The sequence below is a fragment of the Amblyomma maculatum genome, chromosome 11 (assembly GCF_055883805.1).
Source record: "Amblyomma maculatum isolate TAMU_Amacu chromosome 11, ASM5588380v1, whole genome shotgun sequence".
Lineage (NCBI taxonomy): Eukaryota > Metazoa > Arthropoda > Arachnida > Ixodida > Ixodidae > Amblyomma > Amblyomma maculatum.
In genome coordinates, this window is record NC_139354.1 from 163,378,560 (window position 1) to 163,399,202 (window position 20,643).

Here is a 20,643-nt window from a genome sequence, read left to right on the forward strand (position 1 = left end):
TATCGCGTGGAGCGGTCATTGCTGAAATGACCAGCTCACCTGCGGCAGGTGGCACACCTCTCAATTATAGGCCACTATAACTTGAGAGATTAAATCAAAATGAGAAACTGGACATTGAATCTCTTTCAGGCTTCAACTTGGCTGTTTTGCTGACCAATCTTTCGGAGCACATGCCAAATGATCCCAGGTAAGCAGCACGACTGTCCTCAGCCTATGTTTACATGGCCCATGTTCTCGAGAGAGGTCAACATCAAGGTTGAACATTGTTTCAAAGGTTCCACATTGTTTCTGCAGGAAATTAAGTATAAGGAGTAAATTTGCCTTGGTCGTAAGCGGTACTGTATAAGAGGTGGGGAACTTATTTCTTACTGTTTTCTTTTTGTTCTTTGGACAGGCTGCAGCGTTTCCTGGAGACTGCTAGCAGTGTGCTTAACTACTTTGAGCAGTTCCTCGGTCGCATTGAAATCATGGGTGAGCATAAAATGGTTGCTATGATGTTGAACAAATATCTCTACAGTGTACAAACAAAAGCATGCAAATCTTGAATGGGCGCAAAAGTTCTCTGCGGAAGGCATACATTAATGTATGCAAAGAAAATTAGTTGTGATAAAAGAAAAATAAAATATTCAGTTTGGTAAAAAGTTTCTTACTGCGTCTTTCAATGTTACAGTTCATGAAAGTTATAGTAAGCGAAATTGAGCATTTAGTGTTGTGGACAAATACAAGCTTTTGTTGCTGAAAATACTGACCAGAGGAATTAAATTTTCTGCTCAGTAACCCAATTTCATATGCAACTGCAGTGGTGGCGTGGAGGTAGAACATGCGCCTTGTGTGCGGAGGACTGTGGTTCAAATCATCATCATCATCATCATCATCAGCCTGATTATACCCACTGCAGGGCGAAGGCCTCTCCCATATCTCTCCACTTAACCCGGTTCTGTGCTAGCTGCATCCACTTGACCCCTGCGAACTTCTTAATCTCATCCGCCCACCTAACTTTCTGCCGCCCCCTGCTACGCTTTCCTTCCCTTGGAATCCAGTTTGTTACCCTCAGCGACCATCGGTTATCCTCTCTTCGCACTACATGTCCTGCCCATGTCCATTTCTTCTTCTTAATTTCCACTAGAATGTCGGTAACTTGAGTTATTTCTCTGACCCACTCTGCACGCTTTCTATCTCTTAATGTTACCCCTACCATTTTTCGTTCCATAGCCCTCTGGGTTGTCCTCAACTTAAGTAGAACTCTCTTGGTTAGCCTCCACGTTTCAGCCCCATAGGTGAGTACAGGTAAGATGCAACTGTTGTATACTTTCCTCTTGAGCGATACCGGTAAGCTGCTAGTCATAATCTGCGAGTGCTTGCCAAATGCGCTCCATCCCAATCTTATTCTTCTTGTTATTTCCTTTTCATGGTCCGGATCTGCGGTTACTACCTGTCCTAAGTAGATATATTCGCCTACTACTTCCAGTATTTCGCTACCTAATGTAAACTCCTGTTCCTTCCCGAGGCTGTTGAACATTACCTTAGTCTTCTGCATATTGATTTTCAAGCCTACCTTTCTACTTTTCCTGTCTAGGTCATCAATCATTATTTGCAGTTCATCTCCCGAGTTGCTTAGCAAGGCAATGTCATCAGCAAATCGCAGATTACTGAGGTATTCTCCATCTAGCCTTATCCCTAACTGCTCCCATTCCAAGTCTCTGAATACTTCCTCTAAACAAGCTGTGAATAGTACTGGGGAGATTGTGTCTCCTTGCCTAACACCTTTCTTTATAGGAATTTTGTTACTTTCTTTATGCAGAACTATGGTTGCTGTGCAGCCACTATATATATCTTCCAGCACTTTCACGTACGGCTCGTCTACCCCCTGATTTCGCAATGCCTGCATCACCGCCGAGGTTTCAACTGAGTCAAATGCTTTTTCGTAATCAATGAATGCTATGTATAAGGGCTGGTTATATTCCGCGCATTTTTCTATCACCTGATTGATGGTATGGATATGATCGATAGTAGAGTACCGTTTCCGAAACCCTGCTTGATCCTTTGCTTGATTGCAGTCTAAGGTTGTCCTGATTCTATTAGCGATTACCTTAGTAAATACCTTATACGTAACAGACAGAAAGCTGATCGGTCTGTAATTTTTAAGGTCCTTAGAGTCCCCTTTCTTGTGAATGAGGATAATGTTTGCATTCTTCCATGCTTCCGGTACCGTCGATGACACCAGGCACTGCGTATACAGGGTGGCCAGTTTTTCTAGCACGATATCCCCCCCGTCCTTCAGCAAATCTGTAGTTATCTGATCCTCTCCAGCTGATTTCCCCCTTTTCATAGTTTCTAGTGCTTTCTTGACCTCGTCCTTCGTCACTGGTGGAACGTCTGACTGTTTTTCCCTACCGCCAATCTCATTACGGTCCTGACTACTTTGGCTACTGTAGAGATCTGTATAGAACTCCTCGGCTACTTTGACTATCTTGTCCATATTAGTGATGACGTTGCCCGCCTTGTCCCTTATCGCATACATCTGGTTTTTGCCTATGCCCAATTTCTTCTTTACCGCTTTAAGGCTTCCCCCGTTCTTTACAGCATGCTCAATTTTCTCCATGTTATACTTCCTTATATCGGCCACCTTGCGCTTATTGATTAGCTTTGATATCTCGGCCAATTCGATCTGGTCTGTTGGATTGGAAGCTTTCATACTCTGCCGTTTCTTAATCAAATCTTTCGTCTCCTTAGACAGCTTACCGGTATCCTCTCTAACTATCCTACCGCCTACTTCTACCGCGCACTCAGTAATGATATCTCTGAAATTATTGTTCCTTGCCTCTAGGGTAATGTCGCCATCCTCAGTTAGAGCTGAATACCTATCCTGTAGCGAGATCCTGAACTCTTCTGCCCTCCCCCTCACCGCTAATTCGTTGATGGGTTTCTTTCTTACTAATCTATTGCGTTCCTTCTTCAGATTTAGGCTAATTCGGCACCTCACCATCCTGTGGTCCCTACATCGAACTTTCCCGATTACCTCTACATCCTGCACAATGGCGGGGGTTGAACACATTATGAAGTCGATTTCATTTTTAGTCTCTCCGTTAGGACTTTTCCATGTCCATTTTCGGTTCTTACGTTTGCTGAAGAAGGTATTCATGATTCGTAAGTTATTGCGCTCTGCAAACTCAACTAGTAACTCCCCCCTGCTATTCCTAGAACCAATGCCATAGTCACCTACTGCCTTGCCTCCTGCCTGTTTTTTCCCTACCTTGGCATTGAAGTCGCCCATTAGTACAGTATACTGCGTCTTTACTTTTCGCATTGCCGATTCTACATCTTCATAGAAGCTTTCAACGGCCTGGTCATCATAACTACATGTAGGTGCATAGGCCTGTACAACCTTCAGTTTATACCGCTTATTAAGCCTAATTACGATGCCTGCAATCCTCTCATTAATACTATAGAATTCATCTTTATTACCCGCTATATACTTATTGACAAGGAAACCTACTCCTAGTTGTCGCCTCTCTGGTAAACCTCTATAACATAGTACATGCCCATCCTTCAGTACAGTATATGCCTCATTCGGCCTCCTAACCTCACTAAGCCCTATGACATCCCATCTCATGCCCTCTAGTTCCTCTAACAGCACTGCTAAACTAGCTTCACTAGCTAGGGTTCTAGCATTAAACGTTGCCAGGGTCAGTTTCCAATGGCGGCCTGTCCAGCGGAGCCAGGCTTTCTTAGCACCCCCTGCTGCGTCACAGGTCTGACCGCCGCCGTGGTCAGTTGTTCCGCAGCCGCTGGTGACTGAGGGCCGGGGTTTTATGGAGCTTATCATAGGAGGTTGTGGCCAATTACTGCACCAGGGTGGCCAACTCCTGTTCTGGTGAGGGAGTGCGTTGCCGGAGGTGTTCACCGGCATCAGGTCGCACCCCAAACCTGTATATGCAATTCCATCGACACGCGGATTTTTTTTTTTTTTTTGTCATCCGGTGGAGAATTGCGCGGCGTGGTTCAAATTGTGGTGCGCAATTCCCATCAGATTAAAAAGATGTGAAGAGGAATTAGGCATAGGCAAAAATCAGATGTATGCGCTAAAGGACAAGGTGGGCAAGTTAATCATAAACATGATAGTAGCCGAGGAGTTCTATACTGAGTAGTGAGCAGTCAAACGTTCCACCAGTGATGAAGAATGAGGTTCAGAAACCTTTATAAATTATGAAAAGGGGGAAAGCAGCTGGAGGGGTTCAGGTAACTAAATACAGATTTTTTGAAGGACGGGGGAGATATGCTAGGAGAACTGGCCAAACTGTATATGCAATGCCTGGTGTTATCGATGGTACCGGAACCATGGAAGAATGCTAATATTATCTTAATTCTAAGAAAGGAGATGGTAAGGACTCGAAAGTTACCGACCGATCAGCTTACTGTCTGTTACGTACAAGGTATTTACTAAGATAATCACTATCAGAATTAGGACAATCTTTGACTTCAGTCAAGCAAAGGATCAAGCGGGTTTTAGGGAAAGGTACTCTACTATCGATCATCTCCATGGCATCAACCAGGTGATTGAAAAATTCCCGGAATATAACCAGACATTAATTAAGTGGTGTTAATTCCATAGCATTAAGTGATTACAAAAAAGCATTTGACTTACTAGAAACATCAGCAGTCATGCAGACATTGCGAAATCAGGGTGTAGGGGTGAAAGTGCTGGAAGATAGCTATAGTTCTGCATAAAGAAAATAACAAAATTTTATAAGAAATAGGGTTAGACAAGGAGATCCGATCTCCCTAGATCTATTCAGAGCTTGCTTGGAGGAAGTTTTCAGAGACTAGGAATGGGAGAATGTAGGGATAAGGGTGGATGGAGAATACATCAGTAATCTGCGATTACTTATGTATTCTCAGATTACTGATGTATTCGCGATTACTGATGTATTTGTGATTACTGATGTATTTGCAGATTACTGATGTATTACCTTGCTAAGTACTTTAGGGGATAAACTGCAAAGAATGATTGATGACCTAAATAGGAAAAGCAGAAAGGTAGGCCTGACAAGAATAAGGTATTTTTTAACAGCTTCTGGGAGGAAAAGAAGTTCTCAGTAGGGTAGCGAAACACTCCAAGTGGTAGGTGAATATATCTACTTAGGACAGGTACCTCATTAATCTTTTTGGGCGAGTTGGTTCATTTTTACTATATAAGAGAAAAATTTGAAACGGTGCTAACACACAATCACAAAAGATAGACGACCGACGAGACACAGAGCTTACGTGTCTTGTTGGTCGTCTATCTTTTGTGGTTGTGCGTATTAGCTCTGTTTAAATTTTTTTCCTATAGTCAAAATTAGGACAGGTAGTATATCCAGATCTGGACCATGCACAGAACAAAATTAACTAGAAGAACAAGATTAGGGTTGAGCACATTTTATCAGTATTGCTCAAGAGAAAAGTCTATAAAAGTTGTATCTTACCTGTACTCACCTACCCAGTCACAAAGTATCAAGGGCCCAATTAGAAATTTTAAAACTGAAATGAATTGGCCAAAAACCCATTGTGTTTTCATCACCCATTGGGCACGACCATTTGATATGAATTGGTGCTCGCAGTTGAAAAACCTATCATGATCAAATGGTGAATTCAAATGGCATACCGATTGAGCCCAAATAGTTCGAACTCATGTAGGTGAAAAAAAGAACAGAAATTCAATTTCGACATTTTCTGGAGTAGATGCAGAAGTGAACTTTTTACAAATGTATTGAAATTACATGTATTCATAGAAATCATGAGAGACAAGCATGCATTACACACATGGAACACAGATTCAATGTGCACGACTTTGTAGAGACTTATGTACTCCATTCATGGGACAGTCCTGCTAGGGCCAGTGACACTCCTCCACTATTCAGAGTTAACTTGTTTGATTATGTGCACATTGACAGTGGACACAATATTTATTTATTTATTACAGACAGACTCCTGCAGCGCCCGAAGACATTATTGCAGGGGGGGGAGATGACAAATAACATTGCTGGAAACGCCAATAAAATCATTTAGGAATATTACGCGGCAAATACATTTTATAAGAACCTAAATTTTTCACTGAAACTTTCTATAGAGATTATTTATATATGTGCCTATCTCAGTTAAGAATATGACTGACCTATGCTTGGACTTTCGCAATTGAGAATATTCTCTATAGACCAGTTAGAACAGATGGGAAGCCCAAATGGTAGCCTAATCGTTTTTTTCACTCCCATTTGTTAAGCCCAATTGGATTTGTGACTCCCAATTAGAAGGGAAGCAATTGACCCATTGGGCATCCCAATCAGAAGTGAAGCAATCAACTGGGCTTCCCAATTGGGAACGAAGAAACCAGTTTGGTTGGATAGGACCCACTGGACAAACCATTTGGACTCGGCAGAACCAATTCAGTCTGACTAGTCATCCCATTTGGACTATAGATTTTTTTTTACTGAGTATGGGGCTGCTGAAACATGGAGGCTAACGAAAGGGGTTAACTCTACTCAGGTTGAGGACAATGCAGAGGGCTATGGAACGAACAATGGTAGGTGTAACGTTAAGAGATAAGAAGCATGCAGTGTGGATCAGAGAAATAATTCGAGTTAATGATATTTTAGTGGAAATCAACTAGAAATGGTCATGTACAGTGTTTCAATGCTCGTTGTGCCTCTATCAGGCTGTACGGGAGGGACGGGGAGACGCACACCGACTACAATGCAACGTCATCGTTATTGGTGCTATTCCTGATGTCAGTAACACTTGCACCAGGCTCGATAGTTCCTAAACCGAAAAATATTAAAACATCCCGTTTCCTTTGGGGTAGAGAAATATCACATCACCTCGTCACCAGGCTGTTACTGCATCACATAATCACTTATCTGCCGCGGTAGTGTTCTTTTTCGCACCAGTCGGGGTGTGGACTGCACTGTAGGCTGTTGACGAACAGTAATAAATCTGCAACAAAAACAAGACAAAGAGGAGAAGAGGACAACAACCTTTCTGTCTCGTTTTTGTTGCACTTTTATTACTGTTCGTCATGATGCACCAACTCGCCCAATCAGTCGTCCTTCTACAGGTTGTTGTTTCCTAACAAGGCACTCTTCCACAATACTGGGTGAATTCTTTCGTTCAAACACATGTGATGTGGCAGGTGTGCTCTTTGGTGATGTGCTGGCACTGCCTGGACTGATGGGAAACTCTTGAACATCTGTAGAGTCCATTCCTGGGTCTGTGCGATTTGATTTCGGCGCTTGTCGTAGGTGCACCGTATGTCTTCTCAGTGCTGCCATTGACGTCAGTCGTGTAGGGCCTTGGAGTCAAAGTTTCCACAACTGCACCCTTGCCCCCGGCAACCCAAGAGCCGATGGTTTTACTTCGATCGTGTCTCCTTTGTGTAGTGTGGGGAGATTCTGTGACGTCCTGTACATTTTCATCCGCCTTGTCTTAGTCCACTGTGCTCGCTGGTTCAATGTACGTGGCTTTAAGAGTTCATTTGTGATTGGAAGTGTCGTCCGAGTCCTCCTACCCATCATTATTTGAGCTGGACTTGCCTTCCTGCTTTGGCACAGTGTGTTGCGATGATCCAGGAAAGACAAGTGTGGATCGTGCCTTGTTTCTAGTGCCTTCTTTATCAGGGACTTTGCTCTCTTGGCTGCTGATTTGACCATTTCATTTGACTTGGCATACCCTGGACTTGACGTGTCACGAACAAGCTGCCACTTAGCAGCCAACTCACAAGTACAGCTGGAATGTTGGCAAAATGTACTTTGAGTTTCTTGATAACAGCTGAAGCATTGGTAGAAGTAGGCTCATCTACTTCGCAAAAGTTGCTCTAGTAGTCAACAGTTACTACGAAATTCTGATCTTTGTACTCCATTAGGTCTGTGCCGACACTATCCCATGGACACTTGGGTTCTCGATGTGGTACGAGACTCTCCTTCTGTTGTGCATGGCATGTACTTTTGAAATACCTCACATGACTGGATCAAGTCTTTGATCTGAGTTCATTCCAGGCCAGAAAATGCACTCTCTTACTCTCTGCAGACAGCTTTCAATTCCTAGATGGGATACTTGAAGAGCCTGCTTCATGTCTGCTCGCATGTTCTGCAGTCTCACAACTCGTTGGCCCTTGTAGGCCAAGCCTTCATCGATTACCAGTTGGTCACGGAAGATGAAAAATGCATGTGTTCCTTTTGGAAGATTTGACCTGTCTTTCGGCCATCCTTCCTGAATCACTATCATAAGGTTGCATATCACTATGTCGGTCTGTGTGCTATTTTGATTACGTCAAAAGTCTGACGCTTGATGCATTGACGACAAACAACATTGACTTCCTCTGCCGGTGCTCCACAACCCGTGTCCTTTAGGTATACTCTGGATATTTCATCAGCAACAGCGAGCTGTCTTCCTTGGTAGTAATCGACTGTGAAGTCATACCTCTGCACTTGCACCTTATCAAGAGCTTTAATCGTGATGCTTTGCAGTGATTTGTGGTCAGATATGGCTGTGGTGTGCCTGCAAAAGGTGTATTGATGAAACTTGAGCAGGGTGTTGTGTGCAGGAAAGCTAACATCTCTTCCTCTATCTGGGCAAACCTCGTCTCTGTGGCCAACAGAACTTTGCTAGCATAGTAGATAGGAGAATCATCTTGCGGCATCACACCTAGGCCTTTCTCACTGGCATCACATTGCACTGTGAGTTCTGTGTTTGGATCGTAGAACTTGAGGACAGGCGGTGTTCCTTCACTCTGTTGAATGCGCTCAGCTGTTCAGTGGTCCAGGCCCATTCTATGTTCTTGGCTGTGAGCCTTCTTATAGGTTCCCTAATGTCAAATCTACCTGGTAGAAATCTTGCAAGGTAGTTTACCGTGCCACAGAATCGTAAAGCTCCATTCACATCTATGGGTGCTTCCATCTTAACGATAGCAGTACTCTTGTCGGGGTCAACTTCCAGTTCATGTGACGTGAGCCTGTGGTCTATGACTGTTATCTGCTCTGCATTCAGTTCAAGCTTGCCCTTGTTGATACCAATGCCCTGGTTCCGACATCTCTCCATGAGTGCGTACAGATTTCTGTCATGATCCTTCTGTGTGGCTTCCTTGGCGCTGCCCTTTCCATATACTATGATGTCGTCTACGGCACACATGATTCCTTGTAGGCCATCCAATACAGTCTGTAATCGCTTTTGGAAGATTTCACTACTGATAGACCAAATGGAAGTTGAAGCCACCTGTGCCATCCAAATGGTGCTTGGAAGGTTGTGAGCATGCTAGACTCATGCCCAAGCTTGCAATGCCAGTATCCATTCCGCAAATCAAGCTTGGAAAAGACTCTGCCAGCTCAGTTAAGACATCCTCAAGGACTGGTGCCGTTGTTTTTTCAGAGTATTGTTGAGTGCTTGCAGATTAATGCATATCCATCTTTCTTGGTGGCAACGACCATGCCTCGTCTACCTTTGCAATAATTTGCTTGGCTGTCAATCCTTTAGCAGATTTTCTAACTTTGGTTTGATGCTCACGGGCACTCTGCCCAAGTGTAAGGTTCTACTGTTGGGTCAACTTTCAGTTGTACATCCTTATTTATTGCTGAAGACACTGCTGTCGAAATAAGGTCATCTCTTGCCTGCAACAGCAGCAAACTTCTGCTTTGTAGCAATGTTGGTCAGGTCTACATTTTCCTTTCGGCTCGAGAACATCTGAAGCTTTGTAGGGGCATGTCTCAGCATAGAGCTCTGGGATTATATTCACTCTCAACTTGATAACATTCTTCTATTCTGCAGGGTGACCTTTCCTCTTGTGCAAAGTCAAAACTTCTTCCCAACTGGAGCAATCACTGACCAAGTGAACAGAATCCTTTGATTTGCACTGTTTTGCAAGGTGGTTGTCTTAGCCACACTTGGAACATGTTTTGCCCGAGGCAGGACAAAGTGCCTTCTTGAATATGTGCACTGTCCCGCAATACCTGCAGCTTCTGTTTGCCTTGGGCACATGCTTCTTGTTCTGTTTGGGGACAACATTAATAGTGTCATTGTCACTGTGCATGGTGCCTACTCATTGGAATGCCTTCATCTGCTGTGTGGAGGTTTCATGTATGTGGCATACCTTCACAACCATATCAACAGTAGGCTCATCTAACCTTAGTAGTTCTGTGTGCAATTCCTCACTGGCCATGGCGAAAACCACCTGGTCATGGATCATCTTGTCACATTGGTCCGCAAAGTTGCATTTTTTTCGCTTTTCGCCTGAGATCAGTCAGAAAAGCGCCAAACTGTTTGTTTGCCGGCTTGCTGTTTCCTACAGCAAAAACCATAGTGCGCTTACAACTCATTGCGCTTTGGCACGAAATATTCATCGAGCTTCTGAAGCACTATGGCGAGGTGTGCTGGCACTGCTTCAGTTGGGCTGCCAAAGTTTAACGTGTTATATATCTCAATAACAGTACTGGGGCCGGTTGCTATGAGGTAGAGTTCATAACGCTGCTTGAAAAGCTGCCAATTCGCTCGCCATGTTGCGGTCAGCTTGTCATGTTGGCATCCCCACCTTCGATCACCATTGTCGCTTGCCCTTGTGCTGTCTTCACACTGGTTGCAATCTTAGTGTTCTGGCTTATTGCTTTCTGATTCCGACACCTCTGGCACCCAATGCCCGTCATGCCTCTGTCAGGCCGTACCGGAGAAAGACGCATATCAGCTTCAACGTAACACCATCTTTATTGGTGCTCCATCTGATGCCGATAATAGTTGCACCAGGCTCGAGACTTCCAAAACCGAAACATATTGCAACATACAGGGCACATACTGCAAAAGAGGGCAACCAATGGTCTCTAAGAGTAAGCAATTGGATTCCAAGGGAAGGAAAGAGTAGCAGATCGCGGCAGAAAGTTAGGTGGGGGATGAGGTTAAAAAGTTCGCAGGGGTCAGGTGGATGCAGCTGGCACAGGACTGGGATAATTGGAGGAAAATGGAGAGGCCTTTACCCTGCAGTGGTTATAGTCCAGCTGATGATGCTGACGATGAACCCAATTTCTACCCAGATTTGAGTTTTTCCAAATTATAGGAAAAAAGAGGCCCAAAAATGAAACATCCCGATTAATTACTGCATCCTAACTTGTGTTGTGATCAAACTTTCAAGAGCCGCATCCCTCCAGCTGCCCTGAAAAGCTTTTGCATTTGTTATTGCTCTTAGACAGTGTCCTGTTGTTTGATTTCTTTCACTGGATATGTGGAAGCTATTCCGGCACTCAGTTAAAGCAGGTATCTTGTAACCGTGATGCATGTGGGTTCCAGAATGGGGAAGTAATGCCGGTTGTTGACTCCCTGTGTTCACCTCTCCGTTTCCAGGCAGCAGCAAGAGGATAGAGAGAGTCTACTTTGAGATAAAGGAGTCCACCATTGACCAATGGGAGAAGCCACAGATTAAGGCAAGGCATATTTTGTACTGGTTTTCACATTCCATAGGTGGAGTATCACACTTTCTGCTCAACCAAACGAATAGAAAGACTGTTGCTGGTTTCTTCAGCATATATATTATTTACGTGAATTTCTTGTCTCTGCCTGGACAGAGTGCCAGCAGTCCTTAGCTAAGCTTTTCCTCACCCTTGCACTGCAGTTACAACGTTTTAATGAACGCAAGTACTTTTTATAACTGGGCACATAGGCCATGAGGGACACTGGAGTGCAGCCCAGTGGAGCAGTTTCCATTGCCTGCACCTTTTTGTTTAACCTGCACTGAACCCACATGTGTGGTCTCAGAAAGAGAGCTGTTTGGGATAAGACATCTTGGCATCCCACTGTCTGTGTGTGAGACAAAGAGGAAAGAGATTTTCATGCTTTTCTGGGTTACCTTGTAGCATAACAGTGATCTGCTGACAAAGTACCATTGAGGTATACATATATACCTCTCATTAGATTTAATTCTTCCAGTTCATGTAAAGGATTTTTTGATGCCAGGCATACTTTCTCTTTAATAAAAGGGTCACTTTGAATACGAGCTTCAGTTAATTCAAAACAAGTTTTCTGTCCTTTTGACGACAGTTGCAGACCAATTTTTCAGACCCTCATGGTACCAAAAAAAGCATCCAAAAAACCAAATTCACAACGAAACCATCACTTTATTTACCGGGCGCATAAAAACTGGTAAGTCGGTTTCTGTGACAATCTCCTTATTCTCAAAGCCAGTCTCCTCTCTGGTGCGACGGCGAGGAAAACTGCATAACGGTTGAAGCGGCGCCATGTTCAAAGAGAACGAGGCGAGGGAGACCAGTAAATCAGTTCGGGTGGCTCTGCATTTTCTCCGCATGAAAGAAAAAAAGTGTCGGTGGTCTGTGCAAAGCACTGGAAGCTGCACGCATTGGTATAAAAGCAAACAGTATATTTCAAAATTCCATGGTGGCTCTCTCTACATGCAAGCTGTGATGTTAATCCCGTGATAGATGCCATCGTTAGCTCAATTGAGTGGCGGAGCAGGGCCGCCCATTGATTCGCTGCCACAGCTAGCAGGACCTACTATCAAGAGTCCCCTTCATGGATCACTGCCTTGTCGTGGCGGAGGGGCTTGCGAAACTCGATGAAGTCGTGAGCTCTGCTGTGTAGGGCCACCCAAGATAGACAGGTCACGGCAGAGAGTTCTGACAAAATGTGATTCACTGGAGAAGGTAATGGCAACCCACTCCAGTATTTCCTGCCAAGAAAACCCTATGGCCAGTCACAATACCATTATCGATATGGCGCCGGAAGATGAGCCCCCCAGGTTGGAAGGCGTCCCACATGTTACTGGGGATGAACAAAGGGCGATTCCTAGTAGCTCCAGGACGAATGAAGCGGCTGGGCTAAAGCCAAAAGGACGCTCAGTTGTGGATGTGTCGGGAAGCGACCGGAAAGTCCGATGTTGCTAGGAGATATATCACATAGCAACATGGAATGTAAGATCTATGACGCAAGGTAAACTGGATATCGTCAAGCGAGAAATGGACAGATTGAGGCATTGCAGATGAAGCTATGTGATGTTAAGAAGATAGTGAGAGACCGGAAAGCGTGGCGTGACATGGTCCATAGGGTCACGAAGAGTCGGACACGACTGAACGCCTGAACTGAACTGAACTATCAAGAGTATATGCGGGATGCATGCAACACCGGTTCGAGGTTGCATATTAAGAAAATGGCAGCAATGTTGCGGCAATTTTTCATATCTTTTGACCTGTAGTTGAGGGAAGCGCGTTGACAGTGCCATGGCAGAGCCCAAATAATCAGGCATCCAAAAAACCAGTCAGCGACTATAATATATGTTACTCTTGCAATTGGTAGCATGCTGACCAATTGTTTTCCCCTGGTGTGCCCAGGAGTCCAAGAGGGCCTTCTTCTACAGCATAGTCACTGAGGGCGGAGACAAAGAGAAGCTCGAGGCCTTCGTCAACTTCTGTGAGGATGCCATCTTTGAGGTGTGTGGCATTGTTTGTTCTTCGTACAGCAGCCACGTGTCCTTGGCTTCATTTGTGTAGCATATGCCTTTTTTTAATTTCGTAGGTGACTTCTGAATTAGGCAAGTTTTCTCTTATTTATTTGTTTATTTATTTACTTTTTTATTTATTGTACCCCTCAGGGCCAGAAACATTACAGAGGGGAAGTGGCAAAAACTCGAAAATGAAATTAGGGAAATTCAGCAAAGACACGGATTTAAATAACACCTGAGTATACAATGCTAGCTGGGCTTTACACTGTTTTTATTTTCATTCTTTTTATTATATGTTTTTATTGTATGTCAAAGTGTACCGCTGGCCAAGCTAGTTCCACTCTTGTGAACATCGTTGATGCCTTCAATGTCTATGGCAAGGTGATTCCGGCTGCCTGAGGTATGCGGCAAGAATGACTGAAAAAAATGTCTGGTCTTTCATGAATCAAAACAGACTTTGTAAGGAATTCAGTACGATGGGATACATAAAAGGGCTGAGGAATAAGCCATCTGCAGTTCATAACAATGGTACAACTCGTGAAAGAATGCTGTACACGGACATTTTTCGACAAAGTGAGAGGGATGGAAGAGAAATACTGGATTTCATAGTAGTTATGCCTGCAGTTTGGTTATAATTAGTAGGAATGAAATGCACATTTATTTTGATTTATCCACTATTTGCCATGTGTGTAATGCCAAGTGAGGGCTTCAGTGTCAAGCTGCCCAGAGCAGCTTTTAGCCCTGGAAACCTTCCAGATTTACTGGAAAACGAATTGAAGAGCAGTAATGTAATTGCCTTAAGTAGGATCCCAGACTTGAGTTGCATACTCTAGATTGGAGTTAATTTGTGCTTTATATAGCAGCTGTTTAAAAGAAGGAACACTAAAAGGTTAGAACTTAAGTAACCTAGCAGGTGGTTAGCATTGTTCATTAGCTGATGTCAGTTGATGAATGGCAGTGGTTTTTGTTATTGAAGCCTCATTGCTAATGGAAATCATTTTGAGGTCTGAATAATAAAGTCATTATAATCAATGTTAGTGTGTTGAGTGGAGCACTAATTATGCCTTCTCGCTTCATATGCGAGTTGGTCAGCCATGCTGGTCATGAAAGCACAAAAAAACACAAGACAGACACACGAGTGCATACTTCCAAGGGATTTTATTTCATGTGAGCGCGTACGCATACTTGCAAGGCTACAACCACAGAGTGAATAAAAAGCTTTTATCGAGCTGCACTTGTAAATAATGCAAGATCTCTTTCTTTGCTCATGCTATCTCCAAAGCCTCATTATTTTACATTTGCTCCTGTAAAGTTCCTTATAGGAGCAAATGTAGAATCACGCCAGAAATTGTTGAGGCTGTGGAGATAGCATGAACAGGCAATGATTGTGTAAGTGATCTGTCGATTGGGTTGTCAGAGAAAGAGATGGCATATCTTGCATCATTTACACGTGCAGCTTCACTCTGGTGGTTGTAGCCTTGCAAGTATGCCTATGTGACTTCAAGAGTATAAAACTCTGCTTCTCACATGAAATAAAATCACTTGGAAGTACGCACTCGTGTGTCTGTCTTGTGTTTTTTTTTTTTTTTGTGCTTTCATGATCAACATGTCGCTCTACTAGCATGCTCATGCTACTTACTTCAGTATCATTTTAAAAGTTGGCGACTGATGGGTGGAAGGATGGATGGCTATCGCAAAAAAAAAAAAGTTTAACCCTTAGTGCCCGTCCGAGATCATAGCCTTTTATGGGCATTGGCTGGGACCGCGCTGACAGTGCTTATCCCTATTTCCAAATTAACAGGGTTGGAATTAACGAGTATTTAGTTGCGAGCTACGGAGGTTGCACAGAAGAGAGAGCAGGCAGCCGCCGCAGCGCGGCCATGCACTGACCTTGCCGCGGCCACGTCCCCTCCCTTCAATGCCGCCGGCCGCCACGCCGGTCATGGCGCCAATTAAGTTTTACCCACTCTTCCATGGTTTTACCTGGTTCCTTATTCTGTCCCCGTGTTGGACGTGCGCAGCCTCTAATTATGCCTACCGATCATGGAGGTGTTTCATTACCTCTTTTTTTTTTTGCCTCGTGATGTGCGCCAAGCCGCCCAGACGCGACGGCGCGTAGTTCGAATTATCCGTAGCGGAACCGACTCGCGTTCGAATTAACGGGCTTTTTTATACACAGATTTCTATGGAGCTTGGCCGGACCGAGTAGTGTAGTTCGAATTATCCGAAAATTCGAATTATCGAGGTTCGAATTAATGAGCTTTCACTTATTTTTCACTGCTCGCTTCATGCCTTTCAATTTACAGCTGAATTTGTATTATGTCATCTGTGCACTCATATTTTGTTTTTTCTTTCCCCTCCCCCCCACACTAATGCCTACAAGGGCACTGTAGGTATGTAAATAGAAAATAAATGACTTAATCACAGGTCAAAAGTTCAGTCTTCTCAATGTGTCAGAGGAATGCAGAGAAACTCCTGATAGCAGGATAGTTAAGCTGGCCAGTTGGTGATACATTATCCAAAAAAACAGCGCGAACAAACGGGGACGAAAGGAAGAAACCACAGGAACAAGCGCTACTCTCAACTAAAGTTTAATCACAGGAAACATGCTTATATAAGGAAACAGAAACAATAAAACACCAAAACCAGAACGCACGTGTTACTATGTGAACTGTCAGTACTGGCAGTAGCTGCTGAGAAAAGGGCAGAGCTAAGACTTTGGCTTGGCCAACTATGCAGATGCAGCATGCGAGTAGCATCTCGAACGAAGACACTGAGGAGCCCCCAGCCAAGGCGGAACCCTACACCTTCCTGGGGGCGGAGGAGGCCAAGCCGCCGTGAGTGCTTCCTCTCATTTGTCTGCAGCAGATCTCATGCACCTCATTTACGCAATTCTTGCCCACATAAAGGTTTCATGACTCTTATTAGCTGGCTTCCTTGGACCAGTCATATTAGCCATAGCTGAAACCCTCCTACAGAAACAGAAAGGTTCCCAATAAAGAACTGCTCCCCTATGTAGAATGCATATTTTTTCAGCGCAAAATTACAGACAAAACGAAATGAGGAGACAGGCATGGGACAAACGCTAAACGTCATCTCTTAAGGGGAGATGCACGTCGAAAAAGCGAGTTTTTCGCGACATTTTTCAATTTTCGGTTTTTTACTGCAAAATTATCTTTGGGCATTCAGCTACAATCCCCCCAAAAATCAAGGCAAAATTCGAACGCGAAGTTAATAAAAATTCCATTTTATTGAGCCAAGGTGACTCGAGAAACTGCAATTTTTCGCGCACATCGTCAACTTTCGCGCGTCTGCCTCTCGAGAATGCGGGAGCGCCCGCCATTGCCGTCTGCTTGGAGAAGAAGAGTAAGCCTTCTTCTCTCCGACAGCATCTCCTGCAGTTTCGTATTTTTTATTTTTGTATTTTGCGAATAAATTTCATGTGCTTGTGTCATGTTTTTCAAGAATGCAGATGTTTCAAACTTTCAGATGCGTTTTTCTCCAATTCCAATTTTCAGCATTTTTTACATTTTGTGCACAAACTTTCAAGTGCGTAGAATTCTCAGATTTGGATAAAATTTTGCACACAGCTTCTTCAAAGTATGCAGAATGGGCATATCTATCTGGATTGTCAATATCTCTTCTACATTTTCTGGCAAAAATTCAAAATGTTGACTAGCAGCACCCAGAATGTACACTTTTGATGTTAGTGAATTTCTTTGCAAATACAGGATATTGTAATCAAATTTCAAGTAGTTTTGCTCATACTACTAAACCTAAGATGCAAAATGAGCTATTGCAAGCTACTCTAAACATAAATTTAATCCTCAAAAAAGTGTGCACAAAAAGCCCTATATTTTACTTTTGAAGACTCTATTACACAAAAACTATGCATGCTACATAAAAACTAAGACCATATTTGGAATCTGCATTAAAATCCTTATCAATGATATAAGTTTCATAATCATAGGTTGAATATTAAGAAAAAAGTATCTTCGAGGAGCATCTCCCCTTAAGTGCATACCCCAAACCTTCGCCTCTGCTTTATGGTGCAGGTTAGAGCCTCACCAGAATCGCCTATACTCGTACTGTGAAAAACTGCGCCGAAATAAACACACCACAAGAAAGAAGACGGGACAAAGGCGCTACTCACAACTGAATTTATTGAAACCCACAAGTGATCTTATATAGGCGAAGACTTCCAAAGGGAAAGAAGGATGGGGAGAAAGATACGGGAAATCATCAAACGACCATCGAGAATGCAAGGAAAAAAACTCGGTTAATGGATAACAGAATCTAAAAACCTAATTTCGGAGGCCAGAAGAGATAATGAGGGGATGCTGATACACCTGCTGTCAAACTTCTTAATGTAGAAAGCCTCCAAACTAACACGTGCCGTTTTATCCTTACTCTTTCCAAGAATCTTCGTCTCATTCAACCTGGCCCCGCATCCATTGCAGTTGATTACGTGCGCAACCAAATGTGCGTACTTGTCTTTTAAATCGGACAAATTTCGTGCATGTTCCCCCAAACGCTCGTTGATGCATCGGCCAGTTTTGCCTACATACAACTTTCCACACGTCAAGGGAATAGCATAGACCACTCCAACAGAACACTTTGTAAACGGAGAGTCGTGCTTTATCTGGCAACCCCCTTTTCTTGGGTTGCAAATTTGGGGGCACAACTTTCCCAACTTGTTAGGAGCCGAAAATGCGACACTCACGCCATGCCTGTTGGCCACTTTCCTCAGGTTGTGCGAGGTTTTGTGCATGTAAGGCACAACAAGCGGCTTCTGCGTCCTCCGTCTATCCTCTCCAGTACGTCGTCGCGTTCCGCTCTTGATCTTTTGAAGGAGGGTCTCGCAAACTGCAACCAACACAGAGCAGGGGATCCCAGCCGCCGAAAGCCGGCTCATCTGAATATGGAAGCTGGATTGCAACTGATGCGGGCACGACTTCCTGAGCGAAGACTCTAAGCAATGCGAAGCTATTGCTCTTTTCACAGTTTTCGAATGCATAGAATCATAAGGCAAAAGGTCTTTTTTAGCATGTGGGTAATAGCCCCAGCAAACATGTCTTTCAAGGAAGGTTAGTTTCAAGTCTAAAAACTGTAAAACGTTAGTGTCGGGTAGTTCATGGGTAAAAGAGAGCCCAAGTCCATGTTTGTCAAAAACACTTAAAACCCATTAGATGGTGCGCCTCCCCCAAAGACGATCGCATCACCTCGGCCGTTTGCCGCGTGACATTTTCAAGCCATGGGTGGAAGGCATGAGAGGGCACAGTTCGGTGACGGCTGGTCTAGGGCAGCACCGCGCCCTTCCCCCAAAGGCGCATGCATCCGCGGTGATCGCTGCCGCGCTAGCACGTGACGTTTGCGAATCATGTGTGTGAAGGAACGAGAGGGAACCAATGCAGCCATGGTGTTTGGGAGAGGGGGAAAACACGATGTTCGTTCGCAGCAGCAAGCACTACGCATGCGCGGACAAGCCAGCTCAGCTCGTGGCAGACACTTCTCCAGTGTGTGTTGTGAACGCTCTGCGCGCAGCAGCTGGGGTGCGATGAGCGTCTTGTGTCGTCATGCGGAACGCGCGTAAGCTATGGTGGCTGCGGACGTTAAGAAGCTGCAGATTTTTTTTTTTTTTGAGAGAGTCCTTTATTCTTGCCGTCGTGCTGAACGTATGCTATGGTAGCTGCATAGGTTAAGAAGCAGCATTTTTTTTTTTTTTTTGCGAGAGTTGTTCTTGGTCGGGCTGAACATGCGGACGTTAAGAATCGACAGATTTTTTTTTTTTTTGCGAGCGTCGTTCATTCTTGCATCTATAAATCAACGAAAGCACGCGGTCGGCTGCGATCATGACACCGGCTTTTAGCATTGTTCCCTTCAAACGGCATTTGCAGCTATCACGCTTGCCTATGATTTTGTAGCAGTGGACTATGCCCGTTCCATCCCAAGCGCGGCGCGATAAATCGAACCAGACTTGTGCAATCAAGCCATCACGCGAGCACTCTGCCAAGTTCGCTCCCTACCACAGCAGGATCTATAAAAAGTATAGTAAAAAGATAAACACGTCGTGACGTTATCGCTGCGCAGCATCTTGGCGTGCTGCCAATAAATGAGCTGTGGATGCGACGGTCGAAACGAAGAGACGCGCCACCGAACGCTTTTTTTTTTGTTTTTCAAATTCTCGGGGGCAGAAATGAGGAGTGGGTTGACTACACGACAAATGCCGTATCATTTTTCACGATCGCAAGTGGTGTCTCAAGCCGATTTTTGTATATCGAATTATCGATATATCGAACTATTTCGCAATCCCCTTCGAGTTCGATATATCCGGGTTCGGCTGTAGCTGCAAATGCTATTTGAAGCGAAAAATGCTAAAAGCCGGTGTCATGATCACAGCTGACCGCGTGCTTTCTTTTATTCACATAAGCAAAGATAAATGACTCCTGCAAAAAAACTGCCACTTCTTAACGTTCGCAGCCGCCATATTTTACGCTACACCGCGCTTACAGCACAACGGCAGGAATGGATGACTCTCGGAAAAAAAAAAAAACGGAGATATCTGCCGCTTCCGCAGGCGCCATAGCCACATCAGCGCCGCGTGCAGAGGGTTCACAACACACACTGGAGAAACCGTCCGACGTTCTGTCTGAAAACGAGCTGAGTTAGCTTGGCTCATGCGTAGCGCGTGCTACTGCGAACGAAGGCCAGGAAAGAGGAAGGAGAGAGATAGCTCAGCAAAATAATGTACACACCTCGCGCTTCGCTCTATCGCGTTTTTCCCCTGTCGTTCCCACCGGTTCTTTCTGGTACATTCACGCACGTGGCTTGCAAACGTTACGTGCTGGCGCACGGGAAATTATAGCCGCAGATGCGCACGCCTTTGGGGAATGGGCGCGGCGCTGCCCTAGACCAGCCGTCGCCGAACTGTCCCCTCTCATTCCTTCTGCGCGTGGCTTGAAAACGTCATGAAGCAAACGGCCGAGGCTGATGCGATCATCTTTGGGGAAGGCACACTTTCAAGTGCATGGTGCGGAGTTCGATATATAGAATGACCGGTGAAATTGAGTTCGATATATGACGCGGCTTTCCTATACTTTTACATGGCATTTTCAAGGGGATATTTCGTGAGTTCGATATAACCAAAATTCGATATATCCGGGTTCGACTGTATTGATTTTGCT

The 20,643-nt window shown here is 44.4% G+C and overlaps 1 protein-coding gene across 1 annotated transcript in view; it reads left to right on the forward strand.

Annotated features, from left to right (window-relative positions):
* The window catches only part of RyR (Ryanodine receptor), a 1,181,579-nt gene that overhangs the window by 1,019,767 nt on the left and 141,169 nt on the right, over window positions 1–20,643 (forward strand). Inside the window, exons 106-110 of the mRNA XM_084584752.1 lie at window positions 130–187; window positions 395–471; window positions 11,353–11,432; window positions 13,350–13,448; window positions 16,199–16,296. Of these exons, the coding sequence (XP_084440878.1) occupies window positions 130–187; window positions 395–471; window positions 11,353–11,432; window positions 13,350–13,448; window positions 16,199–16,296 (412 nt within the window). The remainder of the gene's footprint in view (window positions 1–129; window positions 188–394; window positions 472–11,352; window positions 11,433–13,349; window positions 13,449–16,198; window positions 16,297–20,643) is intronic.